An 18,830-nucleotide genomic window follows, 5' to 3' on the forward strand; every position below is an offset into this window, starting at 1 on the left:
TGAAGTAATGAACAGGGAGGGAAATACCTCCTGTTGGCTTTTCCTTTAGTTTTTATTCCAGCGGCTGACACTAATGTAAATAATCAAGTAATGGAGACAACTATCGATAGCCCAAAAATGTTTTATTAAATTCAAAATCACCACTATAATGAAAAGTGAATCCTTCATTCACTTCAACTGTAATTTCATAAACAATCTCTTAAATACTAGCCGTATAAGTAGCGCAAGTCTAACATAGTTGGAATCCTTTGGGTGCTGACAGTCGTGCAGATCTTGTGTCCACAGCGTCACTGAAATCAAAACCTTTAGCATGTCATTGTGGCGGCAGGCTGGACCGAAGAGGTTCTCGTGTCCGGAGAAGATGCACTGCACCTTAAACAACCATCTCCCCCACAAGAGGAAATGCCCACTATAAGTCCGCAAGAGGTAAAAGAATTAAAAGCGGTTGACCGGAGGTGGGGCGACGAGAAGGAATCAGTTTGCTTCATTCTTTGAGGCTTCGTCAAAGTTCTCCACAAGATCTAGAAGACAGAAAACGACAAAGAAAATCAGTCAGACACTGACAGATGTCAATAACCCCGCTGGTATTTCTGATATCTTGCAAATGAATTGTGAAAATGAACCATTTGAAAGCACATTTACAGCCACAAAATGACAAATAACATCATAACTCTGCCCCAAACTGGTGCCATTTAAAGACTTCACATTTTTTACCGCAGGTCCAAAAAGCAACATGAACAAATTCAAATTTGTTCATGTTGCTTTTTGGTGGATCAGAGTTTTCGGTGGAACTCTGATCATTAATAAAGTTACTGGAGATGAAGAACCAGATGTTCTGAGGAGGTTCTGGTAGAACTTTAGTCCTATTTGATTGATTTTTTTTTTTTGTGCTGAATTTGAGTTTTTGTTGCAATTCCACCTGTTTTATGGTAGTTTTGGTCCTGTTCGTGGTAAATTTAGCCGTTTTTATGGTGATTTGGGGTGTTTTGCTGCATATTTGAATGTTTCAGGGTCATTCTGGCTCTTTTTAGGGTAATTTGCAAGTTTTTTGTGCCAAATTAGTCTTTTTGTTTCAGTTTCAACAGTTTTGGGATGATTTTGGTTCTTTATGTAGTATTTTTGGCTCTTTTTGTGGTTATTTTGCATGTTTTTTGTGCCAAATTTGCGTTTTTGTCATAATTTCACCTGTTTTATGGTAGTTTTGGTCCTTTTTGTGGTGATTTTCCATGCTCCTCCTGGCATATTTGAACCTTTCAGGATAGTTTTGGCTGTGTTTTGTGTCTTTTGTGGCAATTTTGGCTGTCTATTGTGGTGATCAAATTCACATCAAAACCATCTCCGTCTCTACCTGGAACGTCGTCGTCCTCCTCGTCGACGGTTTCCTCCTTGACTGCTTTCAAATCCATCGCTGCAGAAACAAAATCCTGAATAAGTCAAGAGTTCGGCTTCAAACTGTGAATCCTTTGAATATTTCTGCACACTGAACCTGAGAAGTTTATGTTGCAGCGATTCGACCTAGTCTAGCCGTAAAATTCTACAACTTGGCTTTAACCCTCCTGTTGTCTTCATTTACTGGCATCAAAAAATATTGTTTCCTTGTCTGAAAAAAATCCAAAAGTTCAGCTAAAAAATTCCCCAAATTGCTGAAATTTTACAAAACATTCAGGAAGAAAATTCCAATAATTCCTTAAAAGTTTCCCTTAAAAGTTTATTTTAAAAAAATCCCCCAAATTTGGTAACAAAATTCTTGTAAATATTTTCAAAAAATGGGTAAAATATAAGAAAATGTATAATTTTGTTCCATTTTGGAGTTTGATTTTCATTCGTAAAGTCTTGCTTAACACAACATGACTTCAGTTGTGTCGTTACGTGGTCTTTTTTTGTTTTATCTTAAAAATAGACTGTACAGTAAAGGGTTTGGGGAAGCTTCACTGTGTATTTTCCTCGACTATTCAACCCAACCGCTGATAAAATCGTCTGGTTTTGATGCTCCCTCAGCCTCTTACTGATAATTCTTCACATTACTCGACCTCGTAGACCCTGACGTTGTTTCGGTGAGTGTTTAATCCCGAGCGTTTGGACTCACATTGCCGTGGGAACTGCTCGGCCAGCTTGCGCAGGCTGCTGAGGCTGTCGGCTCCCAGCTGGCTCAGGATGCCCGGCAGCATCTCCGTCAGCTGTTTGGTCTCAGCGTGGCCCGTGATGGCGAAGGTGTTGGCGGACAGAGACGCCTGGACTTTGGGGTTGTTGAAGTGGATCACCGTGCCGTCGTCTTTGATCATGTTCACCTGGGAGGAACAGCAAACGGAGTCTGGATCAGAGCGTGTCGGCGGCTACTCCAGAATTATTTCTAGCGTCCATTTCAGATTCAGATTCACAGATGAAACACATGACGAAAGAAACTATAAAAGATAAAATGATGATGCATGACATGGAAAACTGCTTTTCAAACAGGCGACTAACCAAGCAAGAGAACTAAAAATCAAAAGGCTTTAGACCAGGAGTGTCCAACATGAGGCCCGCGGGCCAAAAGTGGTCCTCCAGAGGGTCCAATCCGGTCCTCAAAGTGTAAAAATTCCAGAGAAGACATTAACTGCAGATTATAAATTAGTAAAACTATAAATTTAAAATAATTTCTAGACCATGACAAGTTGTTTTGATCAGAAAGTAAAATACTAGATTGTTCATTTGTCGTTTTGTGTTTCCTTTTTGTTTCACTTGTGTTTTTTGTCTCATTTTTGTCATTTTGTGTCTTGCTTTATTCACTGTTTTGTGAATCGTTTTTGTCGTTTCGTTTCACAGTTTTGTAATTTTTTTTGTCTTGTCGCTTTATAATTTTTTTGTCACATTTTTGTTTTGTTTCATGTCATTTTTTATTATTTTGTTTCCTGCTTTTGTCGTGTGTGTCATTTTTGTAATATTTTATCTTGTCTTTGGTGCTTTTTGTCTGACTTTTATTGCTTGTCATTTTGTGTTTTGCTCTATTTATTGTTTTGTGCATCGTTTTTGTTGTTTAGTTTCACGGTTTTGTCATTTGTTGACTCGTGTGTCCATTTTTTTGTCACTTTATAACTTTTTTTGTCTCGTTATGTTTCATCTGGTTTGCTTCATTTCTTAACATTCTATTTCTCATTTTTGTCATTTGTGTGTAATTTTTATAATATTCTGTCTTGTTTTTGGTGTTTTTTTTTTTTTTTTTTTTTAAATCTTTTTTTAAAGTAAAATCCTCTCTGGTTCAGTTCCAGGTAACTAAATGTTGTGTTCCTTTGTAGACACTCTGTAATCTGGAAGCTGTAATGTGGAAATGATAAACTGAGGCTGAATGTTGCTGAAATTTAACTTATTTTTCTCAAGAAAACATTTTCAAAATGTACTTTTTTGCACTAAAACAAAGGAACTATTAAGAGTTTTTGTTATTTATCAGTTATTCTGCTGTGGTTTTACTGGTCAGGTCCACTGGAGATCAAACTGGGCTGAATGTGGAACATGAACTAATGAGGTGGACACACATGATTTAAAGGCTGAAAATGTAAAAACAAAACATGTAATTTCTTAATAATATGAACAATCTTCTGTAACTAAAACATACATTGAGGCCAGACAATCGTGGAGCATCACTTTCTTTGTTTGTGCTCCCACGTTCTCTTCAGCTAAAAGCTCTAAAAATAAACCAGATGAAGACATGAACAAGGGATGCTTTACTGAGGCTCTCCCTGTCTTTTATCCTCCCTCACGCCTCATGATACAGCGACGATAAAAGACTCAGGATTCTCAGATTTAAACAGAGATCACAGCGATACAACGGTGACATGACCTCTGACGGCTCACCTCCTCGATCCCGGCGATGTTGTTCACTGCCAGCTTCTTCAGAGAGCCCTGGAGTTTCTTGTCGTCGGCTGTTGCCGTTTTGTGAACGACCTTTTTCTTCCTGCGGGCCGTTCCCTGAGGAAACACAAACGGGTGTGGGGAAAAAAAACAAGGGATGTCAGACACCGTTAAATACCAGCAGGTCACACTCTGCGTCCACCTCGGATTTATAATTTATTCATTTCTAGAGAGCAGGTGAACTACTGACAAACAACAAATTACTCAGACCTGGGTTGGACCTGTTTCCAGTGTTTTTAATTCTCAGCAAAGAAATCCCAACTTGGACGTGACCCTTATGAAACTAGAAGTAGATGCTCCTGATGCACTAGTAAGCAAAATACCGTCCACAATAAAGGGAAGTGGACGTCCAAAACCCTTCTCTGTTACAGAATATAAGGTCAGAAATGGCTTTATTATTGTGGTTGCATGATTAGAGGCTTTCTATCGGCTAAAACTAGGAAATTAAAGCAAGAATAATCACAGCACAGCATCTTTACAGGGATTTAAGTTTTTATTAGTGTTGTAAAACGACTCAAATTTTTAATCAGATTAATCACAGGGTTGCTGTGGATTAATTTGGATTAATCACAATTCAAATTCCAGAGAAGACATTAACTGCAGATGGTAAATTAGTAAAACTATAAATTTAACATATTTTCTAGACCATGACAAGTTGTTTTGATCATAAAGTAAAATACTAGATTGTTCATTGTTCTGTTGTCGTTCTGTCTCATTTTTGTCATTTTGTTTTATTCACTGTTTTGTGCTTCGTTTTTGTTTTGTTTCATGCTTTTGTCATTTTTTTGTGTTGTTAGTCTCATTTTTTGTCATTTTGTTTCTCACTTTTGCCGTTTGTGTGTAATTTTTGTAAAATTTTCTTATTTTTGTTTTTTTGTCTGACTTATCGCTTGTCTCGTTTTTGTCGTTTTGTGTTTTGCTTTATTCAGTGTTTTGTGCGTCGTTGTTGTTTTGTTTCACGCTTTTTGTCATTTTTTTGGTATCACCTGTGCACCTTAATAAGCAACTTAAAACGATACATTTCAAAGTAAGGTGCTTAAAATCTAATGGAACCTCCTTTTCTTCTGGTGTTGTGACTGAAATCTAACATTTTCCTGTGATGAAACCTTTCAGCTGTAGTGTCTAGTCCAGCCAGTGTGGCTGAATCTGAGTGGCTGATGAACACTGCTGCAAAAACAACAAATAACGCCACCTAGTGTGAGGCTGGAGACCTCACAACGGATGCGAACAAAGCAGATGAAGCTGAGCATAAAAGGAGTGCTGAGGTCAGGAGGAAAGATGCTGAATGTCACCAGCCTCCTTAAAATGAGCAACAACTGAGCAAAACTGAAATCAGAGTGGAAATTTACCCCTGAACAGCTGTCGACATGGCTGCAAAAACAAAACGGAAGAGAAACCTGAAAAAAAAAAACATCCATGCCCTCATTTATTCCGGGCTTGATTACAGTAACTCCTTTTGTCCCGTTTTTGTCATTTTGTGTCTCGTTTTTATCATTTAGTGTCTCGTTTTTGTCATTTTGTCTTATTGTTGTCATTTTACGGCTCATTTTTGCCGTTTTGTGTCTCGTTTATGTCATTTGTCATATTTTAAAGTTACTATTATTACTATAGATGTAATAGTAGTAAACTGTACCTTTCCACCTATCCGGACCTGAGCCTGGAGTTTGGCGAGTTTCTCTTGATTCATAGTGTTCTGATCTGTGAAATAAATTCAGAAAAACTACATCAGAGTGATATTAATTACACGCTTTTTACACAAGAGCAGCACAGGTTTCTACAGAGGAGAGGAACATGTGGTTGCTGCGGTACAATGGTCCCAGCAGGAGTTAAGAGCTGCAATAATCCTCATTCTCACGTTAGCAACAAGCTAAGACGACGCTAACACATTAACTGACAGGAACACTGAAGCTACTGACACACCGACCGACACAAAGTTAAAACGACGAAGGAAAAGCACAGGAAGTGTTGAATTCAAAGTTAGATTTCTAAGTAGAGATAGTTAGGCTGCTAGCTCGGAGGCTAACTGAGCTAATGCTAGCACCGTGGCTAAAGAAACGAGCTAAACCGACTCTCCGCGGCTAATGATAGCTCAAGCCAGCTTCAAAATACACGATAAGATGAATCGCCTCAGTTGTAAACGGTGAAATGAGTTATTTTTGTCGTTTACCTGTGATAAAGTGTGAGGTGACAGCCCTGTTAAACTGCTCTGGCTACAAATGAAGCCGCCAAGCTGGAAGCAGCGTCAAGACAGCAGCAATACGTCACATGTCAGAGTGGGATTTTCAAAATAAAAGATCTCCACAAGTTACACCGGGGGCGATGTTGTGATGTGGAGATGGAGCCCTGAATTCACAAATCTTTCCTAACGTTCAAAATCTCATAACTGCGTACTTTTTTCCAACAAGGACTATATAAGAACCAGTAGAATATGATAAATATGTTATGAAATTGCACGAAAGCAGCAAAAAGTGACATTGTGCATTCAGATAGACAGGTGTTTGGAGTTCAGGAGTCTGATGGAGCATGGGTAGAAACTGTTCCTAAGATATACTGAGGGAGAGAGAGAGAGAGAGAGAGATCTCCATCTGTCTGTATCAGAACATAACAGAAAAGCTATTTTTGAGTTTTCTCTCTTCCTTGTCGTGGTTGCGCCGTTTCCAAAGTAATTAATATTGAAGTAATAAAACACGCGCGCGCGCGCGCGCACACACACACACACACACACACACACACACACACACACACACACACACACACACACACACACACACACACACACACACACGGTGAGTAGAAATGCCGAAGCTTTTAACTTGTATTTTGGTTCATACTTCTGGTCTGCTCGCCAACATGTCGTCGTCTAACTTGACCACGTGACGAAGCAGCGGAGCACGCGGCTGTGTGGATGTGACGTCAGGTGACGCCGGCCAATAGGAGGCGACGCTGTGAGACGTAGGGGGTAAACTTCCGGGTCGCTGATTAAACTCAACAGTCACCGCCGATAGCCGCTAACTGGAAGCGAATAGAAACATAAGAAAATCCGGTCAAAATGCGAACTTCCGCAGTAAATGTCGCCGTTTTCTCGTTCCTGCAGGTTTTGTTGTCGCTGTCGGGATTTCAGGAGGTCGTCGAAGCCGCCAGCAGTAGAGGTGAGCTCACATTTAGAGAGAAAGTTTGATTAGAAGCAGCAGAGCGGAGCTAGCTGGCTTTGTGTCCTGCTCATGTAGAGTGTTATCACCTGGATTCATCATTTACTTTACTGCTGACACTCCTCAGACTCACTTTAATGATGAGGTTGGGTTGCTCAAACCTAAACCCGCGGGCCAAAAGCGGTCCTCCAGATGGTCCAATCTGGCCCTCAAAGTGGAAAAATTCCAGAGAAGACACTAACTGCAGATTGTAAATTAGTTAAACTATAAATTTAAAATCATTTCTAGATCATGACAAGTTGTTATGATCAGAAAGTAAAATACTAGATTGCTCATTGTTCTTTTGTCTCATTTTTGTAATATTTTGTCTTTTTTTGTCTGACTTTTGTCGTTTGTCATGTTTTAGTCGTTTTGTGTTTCCTTTTTGCCTCGCTTGTGTTTTTTGCCATTTTGTGTTTTGCTTATTTGCTGTTTTGTGTGTCATTTTTGTCGTTTGGTGTTTTTCTTTTTGTCTCGCTTGTGTAGTTTGACTATTTTTTGTCGTTTTGTTTCTTGTTTTGTCATTTCTGTCTCGTTTGTGTCATTTGTATAATTTTTTTGTCTTGTTTTGTTCACTTTTTTGTCACTTTGTAAGTTTTTTAATGACGTTTATTTTTTTGTCTCATTTGTGTGATTTTTTTTTTTTTTTTTTTTGGCTTTGCTTTGTTTCGTTTTGTGTCATTTGTCTCATTTTTTGTAATTTTGTTCTCTATTATTCTGTGATTTTTCTGGTCTGGCCCACTTGAGATCAAATTGGGCTGGATTTGGAACCAGGACTGAGATGAGTTTGACTCCCTGTTGTAGAATAAAGATTTTAATTTATTATATCATCTAAGTCCTGCTCTGATACTCAGAAGCCGCAGTAAGATAAACGTGATAGAATTTGTGTAAGTTTAAACAAAAAAAGGTCATCGGTGTTCCAATTTATCCACAGAAATGTGGAGTATTAATGAAAAGCAACAGATGAAAAATGTCAGTTACTCAACGGGACATTTAAAATAGTCTTTGCACATTTTAAACACAGAATAATTACCTTTACAATTAGAAATGATTCCATTCATTGTTTAGTATTGTTTTCGATTATTTTCTCAATTATTCAGTTAGATTATGGTCCAGAAAACTGTGAAAAATATGAGTCCGTGTTTCCCGAAGCTCAGAGTGACAAATGTCCTGGGAAAGAAACAAGAAAATACGCAATCCAGGGATCATTTGGCCAATATAATCTTAAAAGAAAGGTGAAAAACACCCGATCACAACATCCACGGTGACACCTTTAGACCTGAAAAAAGCAGATTAACAGCCACTAATTCTCACATTTTAGAAGTTTGAAGTTTTCCTTGTAAAATTCCATTTTTTCTGTATTGAAATCATTGATTATTTGTCTCTCAGCTGCCTCAGAAACAGCTCCAGGTGTCAGAACAGCCTCTTCTTGAATCACTGCGTCCCAGTTCTTTGTATTGATTGTGTATTTAGGGCAGACCCACCCTGCTGTGGAAACCCAATGCCGCTCATTAATCCTCTGACTCCCTGCAGGATTCGGAGATAACATCCACTGGAGGACGCTGGATGACGGCAAGAAAGAGGCCGAGGCCAGGTGATCCGGAATTTTCCACTTAACCTTCCTGTTGTCTTCGATTATATGCACCTAAAAGTATTGTCTGAAAAAAAAATCCAAAAAATCCCCAAATTTCTGAAAATTTGCAAAACCTTCAGGAAGAAAATTTCAATAATTCCTTAAAAGTTTCCCTTAAAAGTTTTATTTAAAAAAAAAATTCCCCAAATTTGACAAGAAAATTCTTGCAAATATATTCAAAAAAATAGTAAAAATCTTTTTTTTTTAAAAAAGTGGCGTTAAGCCGTTTAAATGTGTTGATTTGTGTTTCTTTCTGTGTTTGCTTTGACAGCGGGCTCCCCCTCATGGTCATCATCCACAAGAGCTGGTGTGGAGCCTGCAAAGGTAAATAAAAAGTTCAACCTGCAAGAAACTCTATCAGAGAGGAGGATAATCTGATGGTCTGAACTCAGACTGTCCCTTCAGGTCTGATTAAAGGCATTTGAAGCATTTTTAAACTCAGTATGATCAGATAAACATGTTTCCTGGGCTTTAAAAGGGGCTTTAGAAACACCACTGCAGGTGATTTAACAGAAAAGCAGGTTGGTGTATTTAACCCTCAGATCAGGGAATCAAACTGACCGCCCTGTAAACGAAGACAGCAGGAGGGTTAATCCCAGATGTAAACTATTTAGAAGATGAAACTGTCTGTTCTTCCTTCAGAACCTCCACAGATCCTGGGAACATATTTCTGTTCAAAATGACATGAAATGTTTACGTCAACTTTTAAGAGACAATAAATCTGAGTATTTAAAAAGTAGTAAAGGAGGTAAAACCGTTTTGTTTGAAGGTGAATAAACAGAAATAAAGTCTGGTGAGCTCAAAACAATCTGCAAATGATGAAAATAGAAGCTGAAGAGAAGCTCAGGTAGGACTGAAGTGGTGGACAGTGGGTGAAATACGATGAGAATGTTCTTTAACAGATCTGAAAACTGTCGTCTTTTTATAATTCAATTTTCAATTCAATTCAATTTTATTTATATAGCGCCAATTACAGTCAAATTGTCTCGAGACGCTTTACAGAACCCATATGCCTGAACCCCAGAGCAAGCCAAAAGGTGACAGTGGCAGGAAAACACCCTTTTAACAGGGAAAAAAACCTCGAGCAGAACCCGGCTCTAATGTGGGGGAACCATCTGCTACTGGCCGGGCGGGTTGAGAGGGACAGAAGAGGTAGAAAGGTAGAGATAGAGAGGTGGAAAACACCAGCTCACCCCGTCAGGGTCCCCCCGTCAGCCCTCACTATAAGCTTTGTCAAAAAGGAAGGTTTTAAGCCTGGTCTTAAAAATGGTCTTAAAAATATACTACTTACAAATTATACTTTGGAAATATCTTACACGGAGGGAGAAAAGATTAAAAAGTAAAGTGAAAATGACTAATTTTTGAAGTACGTCTCCATATCTTGTATATCATCGTGCTCATATTGATATTATTTGGGGTTTTTTGTAACTGAATTGTTCTTGTTTTTCTAATCAGCACTGAAGCCCAAATTTGCTGAATCCAAGGACATCTCTGAACTGGCTCACAACTTTGTGATGGTCAACCTGGAGGTGAGGAAACGTTCATTTCATCCTGTAGTATAGTTTAGGATTTATTTCACATCTCTACCTGATTCTTTTTGCTCTCTTTATGCTGCTAAATACCCACCAGGTCTGTAAAAGTGTCTCTGTTGTGGTAAATGATGGTTTATCGCCTGTTTGAACAGGACGATGAGGAGCCGAAGGACGAGGCCTTCAGCCCAGACGGGGGGTACATTCCTCGGATTCTTTTCCTCGGTGAGACGGGGGCCGAGTCGCTCTGAGTGTGAACACAGACTGAACAGCTACAGGAACTGAATAACATCCAACTGTCAGAATCAGAAAAAAGCAAGAGAAAGATAAAAGCCAGAGGGTGGGGTGGATGATAGCAGCAGAATAATAAGAGGCAGTGACTGCTGCAGACGTAGTGAAGGCAGTGGTGTCCATAGAAGTGTATAAAAAAAGGGAAAAAAAACACATAGAATAATCATTAAAAAAAAAAATAAAAATTAAATATGTAAATAAATAAATAAATATATATATATATAATATATTATATATATGTGTGTGTGTGTATATATATATATATATATATATATATATATATATATATATATATATATATATATATATAAATAATGCTAAATAATAAATGCTCTTTAAGATGCATTTGATTTTACATGAATTTTTTTGCACAAAGTTACTTTTGGAATGTTGAATATCATCTTTTTACAGTTTTCCCCTGTGGTTATCATCTTTGCAGCTTTAAATTGAATCTTTTCGGAGAATGACAGGAAAATGCTTTTTAAAAAAAAAAAAATCAAAATCAGGTATCTGTCTTCTAAAATAAGGATGTTGGACTTTTAGTCATTTAAATATGATCATCCTAAAAGACGTTAAAGAGACGAGCATCGAGATTGAATTGGATGATGTGTATGATGGAAAACAATGCCAAACTTTAAATTTTCAGTTGGAAGGTTGCAGCTCTGAGGTCTCCTGCAGTGAAATAAAACATAGATCGTCCATTCAGAAGTGAATTAACCATTGATTTGTTCTCCTCACAGATCCCAGCGGCAAAGTCCATCCAGAAATCACTAATAAAAATGGGAACCCCAACTACAAGTACTTTTACAGCAATGCAGAACAAGGTAACCTTCCAGATTATTAGTATTTTTGCTGGGAATGTCCGATGTTACCGGCCCGATATCGGCATAAAAATGTAATATCGGTCAGTATCGTTCTTTTTGCCTATCATGAAAACTGATAAACTGGATTTACCAGCATTTATCGATTTCTAGAGGGAGGGAGAGTGTGAACTGTTGTTTGAGACAATCAAAAATAAAAAAAGTGGAATAAGTTGAAGTAGTTTTCTTATTTTGCTCAGACAATGTTTCCATCTGAAAGCCTTGTTGCATCTGAGAATGCATCCAATGGGGCATCACAATAAAATGAGGCATGATGTGTTAATTCCACCACAGGAGATATGAGATGTTACCTAGAATTAGTTAAATAAGCCACATATATCGGTATCGGAAATTGAGAGTTGGACGATATCGGCATATCAGTTATGGGCAAAAATGACATTATCAGACATCCCTACTGTTGCTGTGATTTTCTGCTCCGGCTCCTTCAAAATAAAAGCAGGAATGGGAGGAGACTGGCTAAAGTCTGTTGTGTTTTCTGGTTTTCCAGTCGTGTCCGGTATGAAGGAGGCCCAGGAGAAGCTGACAGGCGACGCTTTCAAGCAGCTCCACACCGGAGACGAGCTGTGAGGCGGCGGCGGGCGTCGGGCTGTAAGGGCTACACTTCCTCCACCACCAAACGAACCCCTTCCTCTGTTTCTACTCCGGCAGTGGGTCCAGCTCACCGACTGAACCGAGCCAACCCTCAGAGGTGCTTCAGTCCTTCCCTCTCGATAACCAATGTTTTCTAAACGCCATGTTACTGTACTTCCTGTCTGTAGAGGATGAAACCAACTCCAGCTAGCCACGTTAACGTTCACCTTTTCAACACGCCAAGTTTTTAAACTGACTGAAATGTTTGATTAACCCTCCTGTTGTCTTCAGTTATGGGCACCCAAAAAATATTCTTTGTCTGAAAAAAATTCAGCAAAAAAATTCCCCCAAAAAATTCTTCTTCAGGAAGAAAATTCCAATAATTCCTGAAAAGTTTTATTTTTAAAAAATCCCCCTAGTTTGGCAAGAAAATTCTTGTAAATATTTTCTAAAAATCTTCCAAAAAATCCTAAAAAGATCTAAAGTGATTACATATATATCAGTAAAACTTGTAATATTTTCTTTAAGAACATGAATGTGCTTAAAGAAACATTTTTTTTTTTTAGGAGTTTTTTCCCACCAAAAAAAGTTCAAAAATGTGGACATCAGAAGTTATTTTTTTCCACATTTTCAAACTTTAGAATGGTCAATTTTGACCCGCAGGATGACACGAGGGTTAAATCTTCTGGTAGTTTTAGTCGATCCAGTATTTCATGTTGAACTCCTCCAGTGATGTGCTTCCAGAGATCCTCTACAGTCCGTTGGTTCCGTCTGTGATAACATTCATCATGTGTCTTTTAAAAGAATAATTATTCATTTAATCATGCCAGTTTCTGTATAATTATTCTGCTATATCTATGTTTTGTTTTGCTGCTCGTGAAGTGACTCCACCCCTCGTTTTTTACTGGCCTTGTTAGACTCTTTAAATGAGGGACGGAGCGTTGGTTAAGTGTCCTGATGTATTTTATACACGTACACGGACAAGTGTGCAAATAAAGTTTGTTGTATTGACTGAGCGTGAGCCGCAGTGATTACAACAGGATGTCAGATTTTATTTCTATGCACAGCAGTGATCCCTTATTAACTCCAGATGACACCGTTTTAATTCGGTTTGACAGAGAAAGTGCATTTATTTAAGACATCGGATTGCAGTTGATCCCGTTCCAGACACAGTGTGGCTTTCATGCCGAGCCCTAAAATGTCTTACAGCATGATGATTTTTCATGATGAAATAAATTACAGGGAAAACAAAAACACGAGCCGTGCATCTCTACATAGTTTCATGATAACAGACTAGACCAGGGGTGTCAAACTCGTCTTAGTCCAGTTTCCACTGCACTGATCTGGACCAGTAAAACCACAGCAGAATAACCTCTAAATAACCACAACTACTAATTTTAGTCACTGGTAACCGGAACTGAACGATATAGTATTTTACTTTATGATCAAAAAGACAAAAAACAAGACAAAATATTACAGAAATGAGACACAAAACGAAAAAATTCGGCAAAAAAAATGTACAAACGACATAAGCGAGACAAAAAAAAACAAAATGACAAAAACAATGCACAAAACAATAAAGCAAAACAAAATTACAAAAATGAGACATGAAAAAAACAAACTAAAAATTCAACAAAAAAGTTACAAAGTGACAAAAAAATGGACAGGAAAAATTATAAATGACACAAGACAAAATGACAAAAGCAAGAAACAAAACGACAAAAACGTGAGAACAAAAATCAGAAAAAAAACAAAAATAAGACAAAATATTACAAAAATGAGACACAAAAGAACAATAAACAATCTAGTATTTTCCTTTCTGATCAAAACAACTTGTCATGGTCTAGAAATGATTTTAGATTTATAGTTTTACTGATTTACAATATGCAGTTAATGTCTTCTCTGGAATTTTTCCACTTTGAGGGCCGGATTGGACCCTCTGGAGGACCGCTTTTGGCCTGCGGGCCTCATGTTGGACACCCCTGGACTAGAGGAGCAGAGAGACGTCAGGAATGTGTCAGCTGAAGGCATTTCGAGGAAAAAGGTAGAACTCTGCTGTCTGCTGCTCGACCTCCAGGCACAGAGAAGAAAACCTGATCAGCAACACGGACAGAGCAGAGTGTTTTTTTTTTGTTTTTTTTTTTTATCATTTAAAAGATCTTTAAAGAAATAAAAGGTCGCCATAGAGACAGATATTGCTACGATTATTACGCTAATTACAGAATGCTGCTGCTGTAAAATCAGCAGCACTTTCACATATAAAAAAAGAGACTATAAAAAGCCGTGCGGTACGTCTCTATATTCAAAACTACACAGCTGGAAAACGTGATCAGAGCTGAGTGAGTTAAATTTCAGGTTGTACCATTTCTAACCAGTGTGACAGACTCCTGTTACTACAGTCCTGACAGAGAACAGCGGCTTTTTAATGCAGCTATCGTGTCTCCGAGGTACAAAAGGTTTCTACAACGTGGGATTAATCACCGACTCTTCAGGTCCTCATTTCATGGAGGTCTTTACACCAAAGCGCTGACAGTGGAGCTACGCCTGAACCAGGTGATGCATGAGACTCCAGAGCTGAAGTCTGTCCAGTCTGAGGAGGCGGGTTTGGGAAGGGTTATTATTGGTTATTTCTGGGTGAACGTATGCGTCGGGGCAGCGGCAGACTTAAAGTCTTCCCTGCTTGGCGTCTCCGATGGCGCCCCAGACGTCGAAGACGAACTCGTCGGGGAATGCGAAGTCTCCGAGGGTCTCGTCCAGTGCCATGGCGAACTCGTCCGGGTTCTTCTTGTCACGGCCGACCTCCACCATCGTAGCAGCTGCAGACGGAGAGCAGACACGACTGAGAACGTTCACATTTACACAAACGAGAGACTGGATTTTCAATGTTGCGGTGGTTCTTGTGCTAATCATATTCATCAAAATCACTTAATTCAAGGTCTTAGTTTAAATTCAATGAATCAATTAACCCTCATGTCGTCCTGTGGGTCAAAATTGACCCATTTTAAAGTTTGAAAATGTGGGGAAAAAAATATGTTTTCACAGTGGAACTTCTGATGTCAAAATTTTCAACATTTTTGGGAAATTTTTGAACATTTTTTTGGTGGAGAAAAAGAAATGTCAAAAATCAACCAAAATCCACTGGATTTTGGTTGATTTTTTTGTGAATGTTCTTAAAGGAAATATTAGAAGTTTTACTGATATATATGGAATCACTTTAGATATTTTTAGGATTTTTGGAAGATTTTTACTAATTTTTTGAAAATATTTACAAGAATTTTCTTGCCAAATTTGGGGTATTTTTTTAAAATCAAACTTTTAATGGAAACTTTTAAAGAATTATTGGAATTTTCTTCCTGAAGGTTTTGCAAATTTTCAGAAAGTTGGGGAATTTTTTTGCTGAATTTTTGGATTTTTTTTTAGGACCCGCAGGACAACATGAGGGTTACAAAGACTCAGGTCAGTGATGGTGGAGCCACATCCGGCCCGCCAGACGACCCTGACTGGCCCGTATGAGGTCAATGGAAAATATTAAAAGTCAATGCAAATATATATCATCACAATACATGCAAGCAATACGCCTGCACTGCTTTTATTTTGAAAGGTCTGCTAAGTTAACGTTTTTTAGCGCGTGCTTTCCGTACTTAGCATAAGGTTTATGCGCTGATTGGTTTGTTGGTCAGTTTCAGGCCGGGAAGATGTCAGCGAACGGCAAAAAAGAAAGATTGATTCCGAATGCAGAGTTTTTCACAAGACATGGACTTCCAAGTATTTCTTCACTGAAGTCAGAGGTAAAGCTGTGTGTCTAGTTTGTGGAGAACAGATCGCGGTGCTCAAGGATTATAATCGACATTACGAAACCAAACATGGCGGAGAAGTACAAACATTTGACTGATGCAGAGCGGGGAGGATGTCTGAAGGTTTGCTAGCTAAACTGCTAAAGCAGCAATGACTTTGTTTTACCAAAGCTCACATCAAGGGACGCAGCAGTCAAGACGAATGTTCTAATATCCTACTAAATCGCCAAAAACAGTAAGCCATTCTCTGATGGAGAGTTTATAAAAGAATGTCTGGTGGACTCTGCAGCGTTTATATGCCTGGAGAAGAAAGGAGCGTTCGATAATGTGACCCTTTGGAGGCGAACCGTAACGAGGCGGGTGGAGAGCATCGCCGAGAATCTGGAGCTTCAGCTGCACAACAAAGTGGACGATTTTGACGTTTTCTCCTTGGCTCTGGACGAGAGCTGTGATGTCCGTGACACAGCCCAGTTACTCATCTTTGTACGTGGACTAACAAAAACCTTTGAGATGACGGAGGAGCTGGCAGCTGTGCAGCCAATGAAGGGAACCACGACGGTGAGTAATTTGTTCACTGAGGTAAATACACGTATGAACAAGCTGGGACTAAAATGGGAGAATTTGGTTGGTGTTACAACTGATGGCTGTCCAAATTTGACAGGGAAAAATGTTGGACTTTTGAAACGGATGCAAGATAAAGTGACTGAAATAAACCCAGAACAGAAACTGATATTTTTGCATTGTATTATACATCAGGAGGTGCTGTGTAAGTCAGTGCTAAAAATCAACCACGTGTCTAATGTTGTAGCTAAAGTAGTTAACTTCATCAGGGCAAGAGCATTGAATTACAGACAGTTTGTTGTCTTTTTGGAGGAGATGAGAGTGAACATGGTGACCTTGGTTACCAGACAGCTGTCAGATGGATCAGCCTGGACAAGGTGCTTAAACGAGTTTGGGATCTGAGAGCAGAGATTCAAGACTTGGACATTGTACATCATTGTATTGGGCAATTTACTGTTTTTATTCCGATATATTGAGCATTGCTGTAAGTGTAGTGGGGAGCTGTTGTCTTTCTTTATGCTTCACAGTCGTCTTAATGTAGATTTAGAAAAACTGACAACACCTCATAGCGTTCATGATGAACAAAAACTGACATGATAAGGCAAGTTTCAAATCTCTGCCAGCTGATAGTCACATTGTTGTGGAATAAATTCTGAGTGATGGCTTACTTACTTCCCTTGTATAAACAGTGACTGCTGAAAAGTAATTAAAGCACTTGGAAAATCAGTTTCACATTTTAAGTATGTCTTTATGATAGTAAATATCTACAACTCAATAGGCAGCAGTCATAGTTTGAATGAAAAAACAAAATCTTTCATTAAATAGTTGTGTTCTGTGTTCCACATTTTCATTGTACCATTGTATTGTTTCATTTACTGTTTTTATTGAGATATATATTGAGCAGAGCTTTTAAGTGTATTGGTCCAGCCCTTAACAACCGTCAAAGTTTCTCATGTGGCCCCGTATGAAAATTAATTGCCCACCCCTGCCCTAAAGTTACAGTTTTTCTCGACCGAAAAGACTCTAAATTCTATTCACTGCACACAGCCACCAACTGACTACACATTTCTCAAAAACAGGACTCCGCTGTCAAAACCTTGAACACTATTCATGGTTTGCAGTTTCCAAAACTCTTGCACTCTTTTTGCAAAAGACTGCACACGTTTTTTGCTCATTTGAACACACTTTTCACTCATATATATACTCATATATATATATATATATATATATATATATATATATATATATATATATATATATATATATATATATATTCACTTATTTATTCCTCTTTATTTCCTTATTTTTTAACAGATTTGTTTTTTTTATTTATTCCTCTTTATATAGACATATTCATTTCCTTATTTTTTAACAGATTTATCTTTTATTACGGCACTCCTGTGAATCCATAGATTTACTGCTGGACCAGGGCTTAATTGATGATGGACTACAGCCGACCTTTGCAGACTCACAAATGGGGAAAGTATAAAACCAGACTTGAACTACACGTTAAAACGGATCTGAGTGCAGAAAACAACAAGCAGCCGTCACAGCAAGACAACAGCTGATCCTGAAAATGTTTCCTCACCAAGTTCAGTGTCTCTGATGCCCATGTAGCTCTCCAGGAGGTCGTCTACTTTCTTTACGGCTTTCTCCTCGAATTCTGTCGGCTGATCAGACAACACGTTTTAGTGTGTGATAAGGAGCTCAGTGGGTGAATAACCAGAGGAACTCACCTCGTCCTCTACAGTAGCTGGACCTTTGGAGCGGAGTCTCAGAGTTCCTCTCCCCGTGCCCATCTTGTTGTCGTTGGCAGGTTTGGCGCCCTTCGACCTCGGCTCCAGCATTTCTGTCAGTGAGAAGACGACGATAAAACAGAAAAGACGTCTTATTTTAGTTGCTACACATGAATGTCAAACGTCACAGGTATTCCTGCAGACTCAGAGGAGTCTGTGTAAAATCAGCGCTTTCCTACATACAGAATAATACAGAATAATCCATCCATCCGTCCATCCATCCACAAATCCATCCGCCCATCCATCCATCCATCCATCCATCCATTCATTCATCCACAAATCCATCCGCTCATCCATCCATCCATCCATTCATCCGCCCATCCATCCATCCATCCATCCCTCCATCCACAAATCCATCCGCTCATCCATCCATCCATCCATCCATCCATCCATCCATCCATCCATCCATCCATCCATCCATGTTGTGTTTTGTTTTTATTCTTGTTGTTTTGGTTTGGAGAAGGTGCTCAGTGCATTTTGCTGCACATTATACAATGAATAATTGTGATAAATAATGATCTTGACTCTATTCTATTCTATTCTATTCTATTCTATTCTATTCTATTCTTTTCTACATTGTTATGTGGTAAATTACTATTCTAGCTGGAAACGGCTGATTTTTAATCTTTTGAACAGTAGTCTATATTTTTGCTATATTTTTACTGTATTTTTTAGTGTATTTTTACTACATTTTTACTGTAG

General features: G+C 38.6%; 3 protein-coding genes across 3 annotated transcripts in view; 1 reads left to right on the plus strand and 2 right to left on the minus strand.

The window, feature by feature from the left end:
• Nucleotides 1-105: 105 nt before the first annotated feature.
• LOC111585886 (transcription factor BTF3 homolog 4-like) lies at nucleotides 106-6,146 on the minus strand. The gene is made up of 6 exons (XM_023295514.3): nucleotides 6,053-6,146; nucleotides 5,519-5,583; nucleotides 3,829-3,942; nucleotides 2,087-2,288; nucleotides 1,349-1,408; nucleotides 106-521 (listed from the first exon to the last, which is right to left on the minus strand). The coding sequence occupies exons 2-6, from the start codon at nucleotides 5,570-5,572 to the stop codon at nucleotides 475-477; spliced, it is 477 nt and encodes a 158-aa protein (XP_023151282.1). The 5' UTR covers nucleotides 5,573-5,583; nucleotides 6,053-6,146; the 3' UTR covers nucleotides 106-474.
• A 699-nt stretch (nucleotides 6,147-6,845) lies between these two features.
• On the plus strand, nucleotides 6,846-12,993 carry txndc12 (thioredoxin domain containing 12 (endoplasmic reticulum)). The gene is made up of 7 exons (XM_023295515.3): nucleotides 6,846-7,034; nucleotides 8,607-8,667; nucleotides 8,978-9,030; nucleotides 10,162-10,235; nucleotides 10,391-10,460; nucleotides 11,267-11,350; nucleotides 11,895-12,993. The coding sequence occupies exons 1-7, from the start codon at nucleotides 6,935-6,937 to the stop codon at nucleotides 11,972-11,974; spliced, it is 522 nt and encodes a 173-aa protein (XP_023151283.1). The 5' UTR covers nucleotides 6,846-6,934; the 3' UTR covers nucleotides 11,975-12,993.
• A 15-nt stretch (nucleotides 12,994-13,008) lies between these two features.
• Nucleotides 13,009-18,830, minus strand: part of gipc2 (GIPC PDZ domain containing family, member 2) — a 34,102-nt gene continuing 28,280 nt past the window's right edge. The window contains exons 4-6 of the mRNA XM_055014869.1: nucleotides 18,069-18,181; nucleotides 17,921-18,002; nucleotides 13,009-14,793 (exon numbers count right to left, since the gene is read on the minus strand). Coding sequence (XP_054870844.1) covers nucleotides 14,642-14,793; nucleotides 17,921-18,002; nucleotides 18,069-18,181 — 347 coding nt within the window. The 3' untranslated portion in view covers nucleotides 13,009-14,641. The remainder of the gene's footprint in view (nucleotides 14,794-17,920; nucleotides 18,003-18,068; nucleotides 18,182-18,830) is intronic.

The sequence above is a fragment of the Amphiprion ocellaris genome, chromosome 10, assembly GCF_022539595.1.
Source record: "Amphiprion ocellaris isolate individual 3 ecotype Okinawa chromosome 10, ASM2253959v1, whole genome shotgun sequence".
Lineage (NCBI taxonomy): Eukaryota > Metazoa > Chordata > Actinopteri > Pomacentridae > Amphiprion > Amphiprion ocellaris.